The sequence below is a fragment of the Bombus pascuorum genome, chromosome 10 (assembly GCF_905332965.1).
Source record: "Bombus pascuorum chromosome 10, iyBomPasc1.1, whole genome shotgun sequence".
Taxonomy (NCBI): domain Eukaryota; kingdom Metazoa; phylum Arthropoda; class Insecta; order Hymenoptera; family Apidae; genus Bombus; species Bombus pascuorum.
Window position 1 is genome coordinate 14,012,395 of NC_083497.1, and position 22,037 is coordinate 14,034,431.

The window sequence follows — 22,037 nt, forward strand, 5'->3', positions numbered from 1 at the left end:
TAATAAGAATTCGTTAAAACTCGGCGAGAAATAATCAATTACGCGTTTTCACGCTTGTTAGATTATAATCGAAAATTATAACGAAAGTAAGTAATTCACGAAAGAGTAAATGTTCGCTCATCGAGATATTCGAAACGATTCTCTGACATTTCATTCCTTCGAGCGTATCGCTGGCAGAATTGTTCCAAACGTTCCTACGTTCTACCATCTAAATCGATTTTCAGTCGTTAGATCCCGAGCGATTTTGTACGCTTGAAAAATCGGTCGCAAAAATCGGATGTTCAATAACCTAATGAAAAATTAGGTAACCTACGGTAGAAGAATTTCACCGGACCGATAAGGATACCAAGCTTATTGGTTACCGTTACTCGAAAAGATTGGCAAGCGTTGGTCTAGGGGGCGCGACATATTGGACGAAATTGGCGCATATCAAACGGAGGGAAGCAATTGGAATATAGTAGGATCCAGATCCCGTCCCTGCTCGTGCTTGGTTTCGTTGGAAATGGTGCCCTCGGGGCGAAACCGGGAAGCGAAACCCTCGACTGCGCATCCCCTATCTCTGTTCCCTCGCACCCTCCGGCCTCACCACCGCCGCCACTCCATCCTGCCACTTCCAACAAACCCCTCTGTTCCCCCGCTGCCTTCCGCCCTTTCCGCCCCCGCCGCGATATTATATCGCCGGGAAGAGCCTATCTACTCGCAAACGCGAGAAGCCCAAGTTCTCTCTCGTCTTGGAACGAAGTTCAAATTAGATACAGCTACGAGCACAATGGAGCACTGCTGGGTAAATACGATAGCGTAATTTCGTATTCTCTTTGCCGTAATCGGCTGAGACGTACGATTTGCGGCCGAGCTAACTATTGTTTGTCGATTGGAAGAACGTTTTCCACGAGCAGACGATTCGCCAATGATCTTTCACGGAAGAAGATTTTTCGTAGACGTAAGGAGACGAGACGGTCCGAGGTAATTTCGCCGCGGGCTCGAGGGTCGCTTCTTTTCGAAAGTTACGAACAGACTTTGACGTTATTTAAATAAAATTAAATCTTTCTATCGTCCGCGATTTATCAGCAAGTGCGAAACGAGGACCTAACAAGCTGCTTTCTCTGACGTTTTTCGATCAACGCATCTTCCAGAATCCTATCGAGGCGAATCAGCAAAATCCAAAATCGCCGAATCTCCTATACCGTTGGCGATTCGCCGATCGTCCCTCAAGATCCCAAGAGCGTGTAACTCCTCTCGGCCTTAAAACAAAGACGACCGGTTGCTCGAGGCAGTAGCCGGCTCGTAGCTGTCTCTACTCCGCGACTATGTAACCGGAGAATCAATACGATCCTCCTGCTCGTTCGGTGCGCCAATTGAGCTCGTTGAATCTGTGCCCCGAGCCACGCGGTTACGTATGCCCGATTCCGCGCACAGACGTGCGCTGGCATACGCACACCGCATACACGCACACGCGCACGCACATACACAGCTTAAACGCAAGCGTGAACGGAGCATAGGTACAAGGTGTACACAGAGATACACGCAAGCACACCAACACCGTTTACGAGGATTTTCACGCAGGCACACACGTATAGAAACATTCGACGATCCACTTGCGATCGATGAACGCGGCGGAGACGCACGGAGAGACGTACGCGTACCGCAGCCACCAAACAAACTCATCCGTGTAATTGACAAATTGACAGATTAATTCAATCACGGCCAATGCTTCTTCGTCCCGGCCTCTCGTTCTCGTTCAGGTTCCCCGTTTAATGTATATCGCTACATCGATGAAGAGCCATCACGGACGCTTCTTGTTGGGTCCGTTCCTCTCTATTCTCCGTGTTGCTGTCGTAGCGCGTGTGTTTGTCATCGTTGGAACGTTACGTTGCGGATGGAATCGCTGTCACAAAGCGAGCGAACAAAGCGATAGCGGTTACATTTTAATCCCTCGAAACGAACATTTTTCCTCGAGTTGCCAACGAGATATCCGTCAAATATCGTTCTTCGTTCGTCGTATTTTCTAATTTACCTTGTCATCGATCTCACTGCACTTTACGTTTGTATAATACGAGCAATGCGAAAGCGTGGCAGGAAACACGACGAAGGCGACAACGTTCGATTGAATTTGGTCACCGAGAGGCCAATCGTCCAACGCTTGGACATTTATTACGAAACAATCAAGATGTTTGCTCGTTCCCTCGAGATCACTGGCCGCGACAATAGCGACGCGTTACAAGGGGAGGCAGTCGTTTAAGGGCTATAAATGCATGCCGAATGGAACGGTATCCGGAAGCGGAATCTCTCCACGACCCATCGTCCGGAACGAAATCGCGTGGGACGTTTCTTCCTGCTGGAAAGATGCTGTATACAGGCTATTAATTGAGAGGGGAACGATGAATGGTCCCGGAATGATAAATAGATCGTGAAAAAGCGTTCAGGAACCAGAAATCACGCCATTACGGACCGCGTGCTCTCTCGAATCAAATTCCTTTGCTTTGACAATGTACGACGGGAAAATGATATCGCCTCTGTCGATCTTTTAACGACGACGATGCTTATTTCCGACCAAAAAACGTCTCTCCACTTACGTACATTGTTTGACGCTTCGACTTTATTATTTCGTACGGAAATCTCTAGCGGTATCGAGTGGAAGATGAAAAAGAGAAGAAAAAGCAGGAGAGAGAATCGAGCCCTGGAATCCGAGGGAGAATCAAACCAGAGAGTAATAAACACTTGATTCGACACAGCTCATCTTCCTCTTGTCTCTTCACACCGGCAGCCAACTCCATTTGACTCTTGCCTCTACTCGATTCCACCGCATTGCACACGCCCTTCCCGATGTGTACACTCCAACGAACATCCATACTGCTTCCTCCGTACCCTCTGTTCTCGTTCTCACCCCTTTGTCCCCTCGCCCTGACCCTTCGTCGCCCTTACTCCACTCGACTTATCCCTCTTTGTCGCTCCTTCGCCGCTGCTTATTTTTTTCCATTTCGCACTTCCTGTCGTTCCTGCATTTTTTCGCGTTCGCCCCTTTTTACTTTTTTCGTCGTAACCGTGGTGGCAGTCACCCCGCACGAAAAAGGGTGAGAATGGTCGAGGCTCGATCATAGCCGGCCGTTTCGCTTTTCCCTTTCGGTTCGAGCAGGCCACCCGGTGGTTTTCGGTTTATTTCCCGCTTATCCATTTATATTTGATTTATCCTGGCTGTCGCGCACCGCTCCGGGAGGGTTGACGCCTCGATTATCGCGTCGATCGTCGCGCGAAGCGATGCTTCCATCGTTGATCCTCGCTCAACGATGCGTTCTCAACACTCGCGCCGATAAACGTTATGCGGAATTAGAAATATCCTGTAAAATCTTGAGAAAGAATCGCCGATTATCAAATGCAAACGCTAGAAGCGTCGTTGTTCGAACGAACGTTCGTTAAATCCGATTACTAAATTCGATCCAATTACCCAGGATTGCGAAAACCTGAAACTATCGTAGAATCGAGAGGAAAACCATAAAAGACCGACGATCTTGATTTAAAGCTGTTAAAGCTGTTCCACTAAAAAGGGAGGAAAAGGGGGCTGAAGAAGAAGTTTTTGTTAAGGCAACAGTCGAAGCAAAAAACTGATGCGATGAACTAAAGTAACTGAATACTTAACCGCATAATTCGATCAACCGGAAAGATCGAGCGACCGGTTTAATAATGATGCCCGTTCTCCGGCAGTAATTTCGGGTAGTTTGGTCGTGAGCTTACGATCCGGGGGATGGTTGAGCGTGCGCGAGTAAAGAGGTTAGGGCACGGGGGAGCAATACCATATGCAAAATTAACCTCCATTAAATGCGTTAACTCGGCGACGAGCATGCTCCGATGCGCTTAACCAAAGTACATTACACCGTACTCGATGCGGTCTATAGACAGGGCCGTGCGATTCTCTACAGGGTGTTAACGAAGAAAACGATCGAAAAAGCGTTTCCGAATGTGAATCTCCGACGAGAGGCGTTTAATCGTTTAATTGCATCGTTTGACTCTGCGAAGATACAAGGGCCTTCGTGCTCCACAAACCTAATATCGTTAATAAATTTGAAGAATCTCGACATTACGAGTCAGTCGGTGGTAAGTTTGACGGTAAAAGAAATACAATTTTCAAGATATATTTTACGAATTACCAGTCATATGGTATCACGTAATACGGAGGATGCAGTTCGAGTATCGTAGATGGAAATAAATCAAGAGGAGAGACACCCTATTTAGAGGCATCTTTATTCGTCCTCTGAAAGTCTGATTTCATTGACTGCGTCAAAGGAACTATAATCTAAAGTACACTTACGTACGAGGGTTTCTGTGAAAGAGCGATAGAGATACACGTTGAAAAAAACCCAGATAAGTACAGAAAACGACGTAACATTCGAATTCGTCTAGAGGATTTTTCTAATGAATTCTTACGTCCTTTTTATTCTCTCTATTTCACTTTCTACAGTAGAATTTCCAGAAAACTACCGACCACGGATACGTTGAAATTACCCGACGAATAAGAGCACAGATGTGGCCTGTGATCAAATTTGAGACAAACTAGTCCGCAGATGTGTCAAGGCATTTGTCATCGTCGAAACGCACGCACAATCCTCTACGCTGTATGAAAGAGTCTCGCTGTCTCGCTGCACGTTTATTAACACCCTGTATATGTCGTGGCGTCTAATTGGCCGTCGCGATCGTCGGGGCAAAATGGCCTTACGCCGCGCATATTTACCCACAGTTCGTTTCGTCCTCGATTTCTTTTCAACGAGACGACAATGCGCGCTCTTAACCCGTTAACCGTCTATGCCGTAATATTATTGAAGAAGCCGATCTACAATTGTATTGTGCGCGACACGATATTACGTTCTGGGGCACGCTCTTCCCTTTTGACCCGTGCCAATCGAAACACTGCCTCTCCGGCATGCCTCTGGTCCGATCCTCCAGCCGGCTTTGCTCCAATATTGGACAGATTTTGAGAGCGAATCGCGATACGGCTAATTTTCCATCGCCGTTTATAATTAGCTTATTACTTCAACCGTCGAGTAAAAGAACAACTTTGAACGTGATCGATGCTGTCAAAAGTCACGGAACAGATATGATAATTATCTCGCAACAAATTATAACTTCTGAAAGTTATACAGCAAAAGTTGATACTGAGATAAAGAGAAATCGGAGAATTTATTAAATTTCTTGGACAAAATAGCGCAGACGAAAGGACATCCTACTCGAGAAAGACATTAATGCGGTGTCGAAAGAAATAAAAAGAGCGGTGACTCTGCAACGCAGCAAACGCAATTAACGAAAGCACGCAAAAGTTTGTTTCCTTTGCCCTTCGCATTCCTCTCACTTTAGAACCTAAGGGCCTTCGTCGTATAGTAGTAGATGCTTATTAAATTGTGTCATCCAGGAATAAGGGCTAACACGGTGCATCCAATTTGTGCCGCTTAATTAATTCTCTCCAATTTATTCCAGCCGGCCAATAAAGAAACCAGGACCCCGTCGGTCAACGAGCGCCGATGCGAGCGCAATATTGTCCCTAATGAAATCTTCGTTAATCGCGTCTCCGTCAAGTTTTCCAATGTACGACGACACGACGATGTCGTTCCAATTGCTCGCTCCACGAATTTTACGCAGTTAGACTCGATGGAAGACTCGGGCTTGATTTTTAGCCGTTCGTGACAGTTTCTCTTTATAGGTAGGTGTATAGCTTGACACAGAGTCGAGTTTGATACTCGAAGCAGATATCGGAAAACGTCCTACGAACAGATAGATGATTCCACGTGGAGGAATGGCGAAAAAATTCCTGGAAATTGGGGAGAATTGTGGAATAGTAAATTTCGATACTAATAACGATATAAATATTAACGAGGATATCAATTAATATTATTTACCGTTAATATCAACATTGGCACTAATATCAATTCCGTTAAATTCAATTATATCAATTAGACAATTTTAGTCCCCTCGGTCATGGGCATATATTAATTTATGGCTTTCTGTGTTTAACGTTCGCTGGAACGATGAAACGTAGTTGGCATACATAAACGGGACAAAGATTTAAACCTGATGGAAATCTAAGTCGTAACTTTGCTATAGAATTAACAATTAGGAAAAAAGAGTCGATTAATTCGCCTTATTCGCAAAACTTACTTTTCGCGCAAACTCACCCCTACATTACTATCAACAATCCGAACAAACTTACCTAACCTCGTTTCATCTCGCTGAATTAGCAAAAGGAATTAATCGGAGGATCTACCAATTGTCGAATAAACGCCAGTATCGAGTCTCAGCGAGGGACAAGAAAGCGTGGAATCCGTCGCACGTTTACCGGATTCAACCCCCTAGTGTCGTAGTCGACTCGGGGAGGATACTATCGTGCGGAAGCGAGAAATTAGCGAGAGAATAGCGGGAGAATAGCGACAGGGTAACGACGGGGCGAGGCGTGACAGCAAGCTAATTACAGTATTATCGCTTTTAATTGCGATTCGTGCTATTTGCGCAATGGCGTGGCGGTGCAGCGCGCGATTGTCGTCGCGTGCCGAATTATTGGATGTTGACGTCAGCCGACGCGGCACCGCTTTGCTCGTAATTGCCGGCACCAATTATGCAATTAGCGCCGCTCTCTAATGAGCGCAGTGTTACACACGCGGAATCTAAACAGCCGGGATATTTGACAACCGTGCAACGTATCGCGCTTTTACGCGAATCTTCGCTTCGACTCGAATCGCTGCGAACGATTTCTGCATTACGAGAAATGCGCTTATTCACTTGCGGATTTACGTCTAGTAACAACAACTGCCTTTACTTTTTCTCAACTTCGTAATCTGCTATCTTTCAAAAAATCATCAAAAATCGTAGAATCTTATTCGTGATACGAAAGGGAAGAAAAAAAAGGAACTCGCGATCGTTACTGGCTAGTCTATCTCTCTGTTTGCCCAAAAATCTAATTATCTGCAGTATTGAAATGGAATTACGAGCTGTGTGTTCCAATACTCATAAATGATGCGCTATACTTGCAAGGATGTTAAACTGCAGTAACTCGATAACACTGGCCCCGCGCAATTAGAACTGTCGGTAACAAGATATTCCTACGTGTACCCAAATAATTGAATACCAGCATTACTGGATGTCCATAATCCGGGTTACCGAACCATTGGATGTGTACATTACTCACACACCGTTACGGGACTAACATCGCTGTAATTTTCGTAAACTTCGTAATGGACTATCCGGCACTCTCTGGTGCGTCGACATCAGCATCGATATTGATAGATCGGTTGCTAAGCTCTCACGAACCAATTTCCATGCCTATGTTGAGCACGGAAAAATAGGACGAGTCGTATGTTTATACGTACAAAGTTTGTTGTAATACGTTCGTCGTTTATTTAGAAAAAAAAACAAATACGCTCATCAACCACCCAGAAGAAATAACTAGGATAATTCTCCTCTCTTGAAGATCGAGATAAACGAACGAACATTTCGCATGGTGAAAAGACAACATTATTTCGGAAAACACTGGGAGAAGAAGTTGGATCGTATCTGGTTTAACGTCGTTTCGATTTCTTCGCAAAGATATATAAGCGCTTGTAAAAAGAGAAACAAGGAGAGAGAAAAAAGTAGAAAATTTGGTCAAATACTTGAAAGTACCATGGTGTAACGCGATTTCCTGTAAAGTATCCTCCGCGTTGTACAAATTTTCTCACCCGTCGAACCCGATTACAAGCGAATCATAGAAACCACGTCGACGCGAATCGAATTGCCAGCTACGTACCATCGAACCCCGCTAACTGGCTACGAAAACTCGTAACGTAACGAGCGTGTAACAAATCCGACGCGTGTGCCAATGTGTAAACACACTCCACTCGAAGCCGCAATCCCTTATGCTCTTAGAATAGGGTGCAGTCGGATGATCGCACAATAAAACACTGGCATAATGTTTCGCCCCCGCTGGTTGAACACCGCAAATACACCCCTGGACCGCACGCAGGTTTATTTTCGAGGGAGCAAGTCTGGCGTGTACGTACATCGAAAGGGCTAAGGACCTGCTGCAGCAGCCAGAGCTCGAGGGACACCCTGGGGCACCCATCGCGGATTAGCCTCGCTACATTTCGTCCCTTCTGTCGATGCGTATGTTCCGTCATTACGCGTCTAACTCGACCAACCTAGGCTACCAAGGGTTGTTACCGAGTATTCAGAGGGGTTGATTCGATTCTTTCTACCTGCGACTAATCGGCTGATCCATTTAAGGGTGTCACTGGCTCGCGACGTTTGATGTTGGAGCGCGCGGATAGACGAGGGTGAAAAAGGGTGTTTCGGTTGATCTTTGGTTTGCTTGGGGTTACATGGAAAGAAAGTGGACTAGCGCGTTCGTTCTTTACGGGGTGAATATAGTTTGTTCTTTATTCGAAACAACGAACACCGGATACCGGAAAGTCTTTGGAACTTGTTGCGTTCTTTAACGAAATAAATTTGAAAAATAAAGCGAAACTTCGAATTGGTGAAATAAATTACAAAAAGAAACGATCTTAAACTGACCATTATACGCTAAAGTGACCGGTATACGTAGATAAAAATTCCAAGGGTCCGATACAGGCTAAGCGTTACCGTGCGATGTTTGGACTTTTCAACGACTTCCGGGAAAAGCGAAGACGCTGCATCGAAATGGTTTTACGGGTAGCATCGAAATCACCCCCGAAATTCCATTTGCGATCCCTCGGAAAGGAGGCTGCGTGCATACGTAAAGCGAAACCCGAGCCAGTAATCCGTCGTCGTGGAAGGTCGGGCAGCCGAAACGAAAATTGGCTAAATTTCGTTAAGTTTGGCAGCAATTACTTTTGATACCCGACACGCGGCCGTAATTGCGTTGGGCCAAGCTGAAGCGAGCGCGCGCGACAGAGAGGGGTAATAATTCGCTAATATCAATTTCAAATTTCAATTAGTATCATCTCGACGTCTGCTCCCAGATCCAACCACCCGGCTGCCCCACCACCGCTATTCGTTGCCGTTCTCTCGCTCCTTCTCTCTGTCTCTCCGCCTCGGTTTTCTCCTGGACCCCAGAAGAGCACGGCATGATCTAAAATTCAATTTGTCCCTTGTAGCGGAGCCGCAAAGGGCGAAGGAGCAACAAAGGTAGAGAGAAACTAGTAAAAGAGAGAGAGAGAGGAACGGCGGGAACGATCGAGAGGGAAGGTTCGCGAGGCGGTGGGTTGGTGGCGGCCGGTGGTTGGAAGCAAGCAACGTAGAATCGCGTGTATATAGAGGAGAAGGTGGCGGAAGAGCATAGAGTTAGGGAATACACGGAGTTTAAAGCTTGCTGTTCGCGTGCACGCCGTTATGTAAGCAGAGCTACGGCCCTGTAGGCATGCGCATGCGCGACACGCCGACCCATTATAAATTGATAACCCCGCCGTTTATTAAGTTCCACCGACCGATGGCTGCTTAGGCAAAGAGCCCTCCACGCTCCTCGCCTATACGTGCATTATTTATTTACGGGAGTTTACAATCCCTCTAATGGGGATCGGCGTAATCGGCCGCCTATATGCCTCCAACCTTCTCCCCTCTAGATTCCACTATGGCCCTCTTGGCCCCCGTGCCCGACGCCAACCCCTTGTCGGCTTCTCTCTCTTAATCGCGTTTCAGCCCGCTTTCGAAAATCCCAGTATCGCTCGGGGAAATCGCAAGTAGCCAGGTTACCGAGGTGCTCGTTACGAGGACGTTGCACGTGATAGCATGTATGTAACCAAGCGGCAAACGTCAAGGGGCTTCCGGTTGAAACGTACGATCGGTCTCGCGAGGGACATCGTAGTCACGATCTTGCGAGAAGATCGTAGTCGCAGCTTGGTTAAAAGATTTACCAATCGCGAGGAAAACATGAGTAGACAAGCTTGGATCGTACTTGATTAATTAACGCTGGTACTTCATTGGTATCGATACCGCTTGCGAAAGTGAAAATGCGATTGATTTTTGCCTTGGTGGCCATTTCGTTGCTCGAACTTAACCCAAGGAGAACTTTGACGATATGCTCGTTACCTCCGAACAACTGCTTTGCCAATATCGTCATTATCATTCTATGTGCACTTACGTAATTAGATCCAATTTAATGGTTAATTATTTCGTGCGTGTAAGTGGATAGAGTCCGGTTATACGTTTTCTCTTCAACGTTACGAACGGTAATTATCTTAGCATATAATAAGGGTACATGTAATTGAATAGTTAAAATCTACAATCGTATTAACATTTTAACGAGCAAGCTCAACTTAGTTTGCCATTGTAATTGTTTGCGCAGAAATATCTTATATAAATTAAGCGTAGCTCGTACTTTGATAAATTATAAGCGAATTATTTCAAACTAATTAATGAAAAATTATCTCGACGAGCATCGCGTATTCCTTTCTTGCTAAAACCGAGTTTAAATTCTGTTTTCTCTTTGGGATAAACTGCTTTTACGATATACCGCAGCAACAATCGACTACGCGATTGTACGAAAAAGGATCAAAAAATTTGAAAGATAGTAATTAACTTGCAAACGAAGATACTCCGTTTTAACGTTGTACTCAAAACTCTGTCAAAACACGAACTAAACGTCTGTTTATCAGCACTTTGATTCTGTTCTATCACAGAAACCGATTAGCCAACTGTCTTCCAACTGAGCCTCCTACTAAACAATTGTTACCGGCAACCAGCAATTACATAATTCCTCCCCTCCCAGCCCGATAAATCTTCCAGAAATACCAGTGACTGTATTGTCTAACAACCTCTAATTCACTTTCTTGGAAAAATGATGCGCGACTTACGCAAGTAACCCCTCTTTCTCTCTAATTGCAGATTGGATCAGTTCACACTCACCAGCCGAACAATAACCACCACCACACTCATCATCAGCAACAGCAGCAGCAACAACAACAACAACAGCAGCAGCAGCAACAACAGCAGTCGAGTCAACCGCAGGTGCCAGGGGCAGGTGGAGGTGGAGGGCCGGGGGGTGGGACGGTGGCCAGGCCAGGCGGCATGTTCTGCTACCACTGCCCCCCGGGTCTTCCAACGCCACGGTTACCACCCACCCTCGAGTACCCATTCGCTGCCACTCACCCTTGTAAGTAGATATTTCATTTGTCTCTTGCGTTTTGTCCACGGATTTTCGGACAGCAGTCCAAATTTAAAGAAGTCCTTTTCTTCGATGACTTTAAACGTTCGATATTACGCGTTTCATCGAAAATTGACAGGGCGGTAAACGAAAGAAAATTTTTTACAATATCATTTGATTTTGCATTTTTCTAAAAGCGAGGACGCTCGATTCCAATGGAAGGAGAATATTATATAATAAAATAAAGAGAATTATAGTCCAATACGGGATATAAAAATAATAAATTGCATTCCCTAAAATATCGCAAAACATAATAATTAAGTTGGCAAATACTATCGATATACCTCGTGCCTTCCGGCGACTCGATCCCCCAGAGTACTGTTTTGTTCCGATTTACCCCTGTAAGAAAAATTTGATTCCGCCCATAATCTTACATTTCTTCATCTATTTTCCCCCTTGCTATTCTTCCTCGATTTCGCTCTAGCCGTTACGAGGGTGGATTTTAAAGCGAGCTATGTCATGGAGAAACGTCGATTCAATTTCTCAAATCACCCTCGACGTAATAAGAATTATAAACGACGATGGAATCGTCCATCAAAGGTTTAAGCATTGGTAAGAAATTTGATGTAAATCCTTAATGATTATTTATTACTCGCGATGCGAACGAAGAAATCCTGATAACTCTGTTCTAAGCATTTTTGAGTTCTGGGCCTAATTTTGAAAATTCGTTCGAAGAAACAAGAAATATTCCATGAGCACCGATCTAGCGTCTGTCAAACGTATAAAAATATTCCTGATATTTGCGCGACGTTAAAAGAGTTAAAGAAAAGGCGATGATCGCGATGTAATTAAAGAAAATCGCGCAGCAAGGTGGATGGACGCCAGAAAGGAAAAGGGAGAGGAAGAGAGAAAAGGGAGATTGATTGTACCGGCACTTGCTCTGGCGGAACACATCGATGAAGTTACATTACCGACTAGACCGAGTTACGCAAAGTGGACGCTACAAACTGGACGGCCGCTAAACTTAATTTGCACTTCGGAGCAACTTCCGGCTAAACCGCGTCCCGACGGCAGTGCCGAGTCGCTCTTCGGAACTTCGACGCCAGTTTGCCTATTCACCGATCGCTTTCCAAGTCGAATCTCGTTTCTGTCGCGTACGTTAACTCCCGTTTGTAGATATATATCATTTTGGTGGAATGTCACGGGGTTGAAACACCGGATTTCTTTGGCTCTTCACGCGTTGGAAAAACGCGATCGAATTTTGACGGCAAGCGCCATTCTCCGCGATTTTACGCGATAAATTTTATACGACGTTTTAAAATCGAATCCCACGCTATCAAATTTGATCGCATTTTCCTTTGTGCGAGCTAAATTTTGTATTCCTATTTTTACAATTTTGCGGATTCGATCGTGTTATTTATGAAAATTATCCTTCCATAGCGCGATGAATTCCATGCTTTCAGCGATACTCTGAACGAAAATAAAATTGCTACGATGCTCATTTTATTTGATATTTTCTCCTAATTTAACAAATTTAAATCGTTAAACAATCAAAAGGGCAACGAGAAAAGTCGATTCTTTATTCTTCTATTTTTCTTTTTTTTTTTCATCTGTCCGAACATGGTTCATCGAGCCACGATGTGTATGCTCACTTTATTGCATATTATAAACCTCAATGAGATACATGTGGTAGGTAGATAATCGAATGGGGACCGTAGGTGAAGAGGGGAGAGAGATACGGTATCCTCAGGGACGTGTATAAGTGCCCTTCCATCTAGGCCCGAAATACAGTTTAAATAAAATATTGATTTCCCTGGCGCAAAGTGAAATTATGTTTTTAATGCGCATTTATCATTCCCTTTATCGCAGGCGCTCCCCGTAGCTCCACTTAAAATTAAGTGAAATTCGTACGCGCGTTTACCGTTGATTAGAACGCGACGAAAAACACGAAGAATTTCTTAAAGCGTTGCCGAAACTTTATTCTTCTGCCTGTTGATAATTGCGAAAATTGTAGAAATTTTATTTCCAGGTAGGACGAATTTAATCCAAGCCGAAATCTTATAATCGTTTCTTAGAATTTCCTTATTGAAAAATTTGCGTTACGTCGTTTACTTAAGTAATTCATTACTCGCGTAATTACAGTTTTTACTCTAAGAACACGACTCGATTTACGATTGAATTTAAAAGAAAATGAAATAAAACAAAATCTGGGACTAGAGGCCCGTAACATCTCACACTCCGCTTGCTGGCTGAAAGATCGAATCGAAAAACATTCCAAACATCCCTTGCAGCTTTTTCGTTTGAAAATGTCCACTAATCCAGCACGCTGCTGCTAAAAATCACTATCGTCTGCGCATCTTGTACAACCTAAAACACGTAATTTCGACAGCACGTGTGTGTCTAAACCTAAACGATGCCTGCTGGATGGTAGGAGGGGCGCAGGGGTAGAGTGTCCTCAGGGACGTCCGTGCACCCTTCCAACTCCCCTGGTCGCTGCCCCCCTCATCGCCCCCCGTTGGGATAAACAGATTAGGTAACTACGTGATAAGTCGGTAAGTGGGTTCACTCGGCGCAGGGTCCGAACCCACCGACATTCGCTCTAACATCTAACTAGCTCGTTACCGTCATTAGTAACGGTCGGGGTGTCATTAGATTTCGTTCTGTATCTAGTTTTTCCACCAAACCTTCCAACCCATCCACTCCGCTCGTTCTGCAACGAATTTCAGACAGAGGTAAACGTGATAATCGTTTTTATCATTTTTCTTCGCTTTCCTTCGTTCCGTTCCATTTTATTTTCCGACTAGAATCGAATATGACGAATCTTTATACAACGGTAATTTCGATCTAATCCCATTCTCTTAATTACAAGGACTCTTGGAACGAATCACACGCCAGAAACACAGAACCAGCGAAACGACAAAAACACGATTCCCGACACTTAGAGTTCGGTACCTGTCCCATAGGTACTGAAAGGGTTAATCTAGACACGCATTTCGAGCGGAAGCAAATCAAGGACGGTCCTGAGTGAAGAGGACAAAGTGTTTTAAAGGCGCACGTAGCGTGTCGGCGGGACACGTGCGAGCTTTCCGCGTCTGCTTCCTGGCAAGAAGAAATTAATCCCTCTATTGTTTTTCCCTCGACGGCCAGACAAAACTATGACCCTTCTCGTGGCGACGTGTGTCGCTGGAAAAGGAAACGTGTACAAAAGTCAGCGGGACCTTCCTTGCGCGCACGGTTGTCGGGTACGTTAATAAATTGGATCAAGCCAGGAGTCTCGATGAGTTGTGCGAGTTGTCTGGATCCAGACTTCGTCCCCGTTCACGAGTCTAATCTAAGATCTTGAGTGGATTTCAGTTTCGGCCACCGATAAATTTATTTAGCCAACCGACGAGCTTCGCTTCTTGCTTTCTTACCTCTATTCTATTCACAATTCCTCTCGAATCGTCTCAACAACTCGACAACTCGTCTCTTCTCCGATCTTTGAATTTCACGCTGGCCCCTATCGTTCGTTGAGTGTTGTCCCATCGTCGATTATTAACCGCGTTAAAACCAAGATGTTTGCGCGTAAATAATACACGACGAAATTGACGCTATCGTTTAATAAACGAGTCGCGACGATTAAGGGGAACGTATTTGATGGAAGCTGGAAGGGGTTGGGGGTTGGACAATTTCCCGCGACGAGAAGGCTGTTATTAAACGCGAGGACAGGACATCGATCGCGGGAAATTCAATTGCAAAGTCATATATACTGCACGCGAAAATCCTCGTGAACGAACACATTAATTTTGCAGGGGCGGTAGACTATTGCCAATGACACGGTACGAGTTTGCTCAACGGTATAATTGTTCCATGGTAGTTATGAAAGTTGGTTTCCGGTATGGATGACTTGTTGCAAACAGAACAGACGTGCCGACGCAATCGAATTCCTGAATTCTCGCGTTCCCTATGAGCCGCACCCGGTTTTAAATTTAACCATGCGAAAAACGTTCACGGAAGTGAACGTCACCGAGCGCCTCGAGGAAATCCAATTAGGAATGTTCGGCGTCAATTAGCGTGAAATCTATGTGAAATTTTAGAACGAAGTGTACGCATACCTATGTGTTAAATGCTTGAAGCGTGGAATTATCGAATCGTCGTAGCGGTGAAAGCACATGTCAGATCGTTGTTAGGAAACTTTACTATAAATCTCGCTGTCTACTTTTTTCTTTACTTATTCGGTATACTATGCTTTGTAATCTGGTAGTACGTATTTGGAACGTATCAGCACGAGGAAAAAAAAATCACTCGGCATGAGATACGATTCCGACGATAAGTAGGAAATGACGTATTAACGTGTCCTCGAAACGGATGAAAGAACAGAAGAAAACAGCAGATATGAAATCAGCGAAGAAAAACAACGTACTGCTATCCTGCAAAAACATCCCAAGCCATTGCAAAGGATCCTTCCTCTGATGGACCCGATAAAACGATCCACCATATCCGAAGCGTAAAAGCAAAACCATAATCACGGTGAAAATCGAAAATTGAACGCGATCTTGCAGATGGATGCACATGCGTGCATCGTTAGGGCGAACAACAGTCGATACTCGCGAGGGTAGGTTGGTCGTGTTCGGCAGCCGAGCGAGCCGCATGAATTTTTATGAGCTTAGGAAATTAATTTGTGTTTTTCGCTAAGCTCCGGCTTAGCGCCGCGGTAATTAATTGCGCTGATTGCCCTGCATCATTGATAAGCGGTTCTCTGGCTTTCGTAACGTTTACCCCCATTGGGCCATCTCTCTTTCTCCCTGTAGCTTCGCTGTGCCCATTTCTCTGTTCCATTTGTCAGGTCGTACGCGCAGCGTTGAACGCCATCGTTTCCCTTCATCCCCCTTCGTCCTTTTGTCTGCGCGTGCTTTGGCCAGCCCCCGTTTTTCCGATTTGCAACGAACGAACTGTGTGTTCCTCGTAATTGGCCCGCGAACGAGCCATCGCGCGTTAAATCATGCACCAGGCGATAGGGTGCTTTTGAATTTTTGTCAAACCTGCGGTATACGCCAGATCGGATGGAACGTTGGATCGAGGATGAGGACTTTTTTTATGGAGGGTTTGTTAAAATGTTTTACGACTGTTTTATGTAACGCTGGTAGAACTCCCCTACATATATACACACGTTATACATATACATATAATACACGTAAAGGAGAAGAGTCTAATCGGGATATTTCGATCGTATATTACAGACACTAGTTACTCCGCGTATCATCCAGCCTTGCACGGAGTCGGCGAGGATTCTTTCGTGAGACGAAAGCAAAGGAGGAACAGAACCACGTTCACTCTTCAACAACTAGAGGAACTGGAGTCAGCGTTTGCGCAGACACATTATCCGGATGTCTTCACGAGAGAGGATCTGGCGATGAAGATTAACCTCACCGAGGCCAGGGTTCAGGTTAGTACGATGAAACGAACGAATACGAAGCGAAAGTTGCGACTCTTGTGACAAACAGATTTGGACAAGTTTAGTGGATGCGTTAAAGAAGAAACAGATACGGTGTGTAAGTAGTGTAGCGAACGAATAATTTTCAGTTAGAAGAATAGAAGAAATACGATGAAAAGGAGAATCTGAAAAATTTAATATTCAAATTGGAAAATTTTGGAGACTAACCCCGTATACCGAATAAATTGAAATGTTCGTATCTCGTTTTGTTAAAAGCATTTGGTATATATTTCGGGCACGCGAGTCTCTAATGATTTTGAGTGGCACGTTTTTTTTCGCTTTTAGTCCAAGAAATCAATTTCAAACGGTGTCAAATGGATAAATGGAACAGCGACGAGCGAAATAAAATAAGGCGAAAATGTCGCTTGACGAGCGGATTTGTAATCGATTGACCTTTACTTTATCAAAATATACAATCATATGCTAATGCGAATGCACTTTAATAAATGCGTTCAATTTCACCCGTTTCATACGACAAATTTAATGTTCCTATAATAATTTTGAATATATTTACCGATTTCTGAGAAAAGAGAAAGTGCATAAAGCGCAATCGGATAAAGTAAATACTCAAGCAATTTAACACCAGCAAATAATATTTGGTCAAATTTAGAATCACGAACAAGGATTGTATCTTGCAAAAGCATAGAACGATGCGAGAAACCAGAAATCTACCACAAATCTGTTCACGGTAAACCACGATATATTTCACGCATTCCCTGTCGGAGATTCTAAAGCAGACGGTCAAGCGAGACACAATGTGATCGATTGTTTCGACGCGCGACGGTGGATCACACAGCGTAAGAGAAAGGGCGCAAGATGTAGGGTAGTTTTAGGGTACACCCATCTCCCATGGGAGGTGCTGACACCCTCGACCTGACGTAATCTTCTGACAGAGTAAGCCGGTAATCTCCGGGATTACTTTGTACTCTTGGCTACGTCCTCCTGCCCATATTTACTCGCACCGGCGTAATTCGCGCTACACAGAATCCCGGCAGTAATAGCGATTCCCTGCTGAAATCCTGTTGGAACATCTGCAGGATATCCGATCGGTGATGTCAGATTTTTAATTCGTCCCCCCTTTTTACGTATTAACATCCTCGTAATTCTGTCAAGAATCTTTCTCTTCGTAGCCACTCAAAAGTTTATGACGTTTCAATTCATAAAACAAATCGCGCAATCAATATCGTTCAATATATTATCCAATTTGATGTTAAAATCTTCCATCTCCTATTCGATCGCATTCGGAAATTCATTCGATTTAATTTTTACTAGGCCGATAAGACTTTGTACGAGATACATGGTTAATCGATGCCATTATACTCTTGGAATAGTGGTTTTTAATATAAACAGGATTTGAGGGGGAGCAAAACATCGAGCGATAAAGATTAAACGATGTAACGAGAAGCAAAGATGATGGGATTTTAACGTCGAATGTAATCTGGCGAAGAATTAATAAATAAGAGCAGCAGAATCGCAATTCATCGGATTGATACCGTACGAAGAAGAAATAATGCCAAGAGACTGCGCATTTTCATATCTCGTCCCGATATTGCGCTCTGAATAGTAATTAACAAGGTTTACGAACGAATCTATATCAAAGTGATGCAACCAGAAAGGTCCAGATTTTCAGCTTACGTTAAAAACGGCTGGAACGACAAACATTTTCGATTTGTTGAAATGGAAAGGTTCCTCGATAATTGTACCCTTGGACCCGATATATCGAATCACTTCCGACTTCAAAGATCAACCATAACCACAAATGCAAATCTACAACGATCCTACGTCGTTCAGAGAGAATAAGTGATTAATAAGAAAGCTAGGAAAAGAGAGAGAGAGAGAGAGAAAGAGCAGAGAGTCTAGTAAAAGAATTCTTCAGCGTGGTGTGTCCAGCAGAGGGGCACGGTATTATCCCGCTGCATTGTTCGGATTATAAGACGAGAAGGCCATGGTAGGCAGTGGTGTACACAATGGCAGGAAGGTAGGGACAGGACGGCTATGACGCAATTACGGCGCAGACTCATTGTTTCATTAGGGAAGACAAAGGGAATCTGAAATAATGGACAAATAGGCGCGTTTATGCAACGCCGGTCCTCTTCTCCTACTCCAATTAGAACCCCGTGCGGGGTAGAACGAGCGCGGGGGTGGCTGAACCATCGTCAGTGGATCGTCCGAGGTAGTTACCAACCTCTGACGTTTGTTCGTCGCCCCGTGTATCGTGCGCAACAATTATGCTACACGCACACCGCCGCTCCAGGGAAAGAAAACCGAGCATGCGCTACGAACGAGAGGCCACCACTGTCAACGTTACATAGTCGCGTGCTCTTTGGCCCGGTTGAATTTCAAAGCGTGCAACGCGAATTACGGCGCTACGAGACGCGAGCCGACACACCTAACTATGCGCGACTGTGTACGCCGCTCGTCCACGATGAATTTTACACTCGTGGAAAATGGGAAGAACGATGATCGTCTTATAGTGGATCTGTATACAATGCAAGTTAGATAATCGAATCGTCCGGTTAAATCGAACGCTTCCTTGGAAAACAATGGGACGATACCGTAGAAAAATTCAGATATAGAAAATTCCAATGGAACGTCAAAAAATATCCGGAAAAATTTATTTATCATTATTATTTGATAAAGGTGATAACGCAACGAGATTACGCATTTCAACAGTTTTAAAACACCGTTATCCTGTTTGAGAAAAAGGAACAGGCCAAATGTAAAGAATAATTAAAAGCAGATTTGCAAAGCAAGTGGCAAAAAGATTAAGCGCATTTGACTTTGGTCAGAGCGGAACAATGCTACTGCTGACGTGTTTGGATTAAAAGCAATAAAAAAGGGGGAGGGGGTGCGATTAAAAAATAAAGAAGAACAAAGGGATAACGGGAGAAGGAACGTATGAAATACACGGGGGTGAAGAACAGCGATGCCTTTTACCATTGGATTACATACCGTGCTAATGCGCTTATAAATTTGCAAGCAAAAATGTACCTTTCGTTTTTTTAATGAAAACATAATAGAGAAGTAAGAGGCTTTGGCACGTGAATTTCGCATACATTCACCAAGATCCTGTGTAATTGATTTGCCAAACAGACGATTATTTCGTTCAATTTTTCCAAATTAAATGACGATTCAAACGTAATCTTTTTATATACATTAGAAAGAACGGTAACCAGTTTACTTTAGCTTTGTAAGATATCATGGAAACGATCAACCACCGTTAAAGCACGTTTCGTCGATCCATCGATCTATCACGCTTTTCTGTAAGAAGCGTTGAAAGATTAAATGCGTTTATTTCATGGAGGGAAACGAGTCGACGCCATTACCGACGTCTTTCGGATTAAATCCGTATTGAAAAAAAGAGGACATGCGCGAAGCGAGAGAAGAGGGAAAGAAAACGGGAACGATCCGGTAGAAAGACAAAGAAGGAGAGATTGGCAGTCCCGACGGAACCGCGGCTTTGTTCCCAGCTATTACTCGCCCCCGCAACCCTGAGGATATTATTATATCTTTCCCCGTCAGCCGGTATCCACCGTCCTCGTTTCCCGTGTACGAATTCGAAGGCAACGCGAAGCTGGCTCATCGTATTTATTTTATTAAACCATTTTCCAAGCTTCCTCTCGCCGTGAAACTTTCGCTCCAGGACAAAAGATAATCATTCTCCCCGGTACTCCACCGATCTCTAATAACGCGTTTTGTCTTTTAGAAGCAAGACGGAGAAAGAATTACGTTTGCGCCAATATAATTGACTTCCCGCAACTTTATTTTATTATCGATTCCAATCCGTTAATGAGTTCTCGTTACTTTTGCGCCGTGATTCTTCGAAACTTTCTCCGATCCGCTTAACTCTCGTGGAAGATTTTCGTGCGAAATAACGGATGGGTTTTTTCAGTAATTTGCGATGATATTTCATCGATCCTGAATTGTCTAAGAAGGCGAACCGACTAATCAAACGATATAGATCAATATAATACGATCGTTCTCCGATCCTAAAAATTTTCCAAAACTGACGTTTCGATCATCGTAACTGTAACGTCTGTTTCGTAATGTGTAAAGCCTATTAACAGCGTGCTCGGTACGTTAAACTTGCACGTTGTCGCAACCGTAAGAGCTTCAGAAAGTTCAAAGTAGGAACTCGTTCTGGAAGAAGTTGGTGTTAGGGTGCAATCGGAAAGCAACGACATACAGAATGAACGAGAGCACGAGGCGGCGGAGGACCGCCGGGTATAATAAAGTCTATTTCAGTTGGTATTATGTCAAGTTAGGCTCGTTAGCGGAACTCGAGCTTTTTAAAAAACACTCGGCCGCTGTGGTTGCTGTCGGCTCGTTGAACATGCACGCGGGCAAGAGGCCCAACACCCCCTCTGGTCCAGCCGCGAATGCCATCCCCCTACATGCAATTATCCTTCCATATCCGCACACCAGGTGTAGCCCTATAAAGCAGCTTAAGTGCCGCCTTCAGCGCCGTTCCTCGTCGTACTCTCGTTTGCTTTTTATCTTTCTTTATTTATTTTTCTTTTACGCTGTATCGTACACCTTTTACTCTATTTACACCTTCGTCGTAATCAATTGCCGAGGAGTAGATTAGCCAAAGTGTCCTCTCCTTTTTTCTTGTTTTTTTTTTTTTTTTTTTTTTTTTTTTTTGGATCGATCGTTCAATCTCGATATTCGTGGGTTAAAGTCATTACGAAAAGTTCCTGGATTCTCGAACAATCTGCGATAGTATCCGTTAAAACACGTTCGCTCGTTTGTTTAGTCATCGTCTAATCAAGAAATATTGGAAATTATTGCAGGTATGGTTTCAAAATCGTAGAGCAAAGTGGAGGAAAAGCGAACGTTTGAAGGAGGAACAGAGAAAAAGAGAAGGTAACGGGGGAGGTGGTGCATTGGAAACGACAGGCCTGGCACCGCCAACGTCTTCGTCGGCAGGTCCAAGTCCCACAGGACACGACCCTGAAGGTACGATCGCGAATAAAACCACGGGAACTTCAAACGTATTACTATTAATATCGATGTAATAAATTTCACGTTGAAATAATAAATTCACCTTCTATCATTTATTATTACTATTTAGTACCACTGTTCTATTCGAATCTACATAATTCAATCGTGATGTTCTTTCGGAGAGAGATAATTTTAGAAGTAATTGCAGAAGTGAAAAATTCGAGATCCGTCGTTTCGACGAGTTTCTTCTAGCGTTTAAGAAGCGAAACTAGCATCGTTCGGAATTGGTATTTTCTGCTTTAAAAGGAACAACAAGCAGCAGCGCCCCTGACGCGGAGGATGCCGGCCCAGATGGAGCTGGCGGATCGAGGAGCCCCAGCACGACTTCCGCGTCGGTCAGTCCGCGGCCTCAGCAGAGTCAGCCGTCCTTGGGTGGCGTCTCGACGCCACCGCCAACCCCCATAAGGGCGCCGCCGCCACCACCTAGCACCATGGGGGGTCTCGGCCCACCCGGCGAGAGGTAAGCTTTTAGCTTCGTTTGTATTT

General features: G+C 44.4%; 1 protein-coding gene across 1 annotated transcript in view; it reads left to right on the top strand.

The window, feature by feature from the left end:
- Positions 1 to 22,037, top strand: part of LOC132911094 (paired mesoderm homeobox protein 2B-like) — a 38,034-nt gene that overhangs the window by 10,735 nt on the left and 5,262 nt on the right. Inside the window, exons 2-5 of the mRNA XM_060967493.1 lie at positions 10,816 to 11,083; positions 16,294 to 16,499; positions 21,341 to 21,506; positions 21,798 to 22,011. Of these exons, the coding sequence (XP_060823476.1) occupies positions 10,999 to 11,083; positions 16,294 to 16,499; positions 21,341 to 21,506; positions 21,798 to 22,011 (671 nt within the window). The 5' untranslated portion in view covers positions 10,816 to 10,998. The remainder of the gene's footprint in view (positions 1 to 10,815; positions 11,084 to 16,293; positions 16,500 to 21,340; positions 21,507 to 21,797; positions 22,012 to 22,037) is intronic.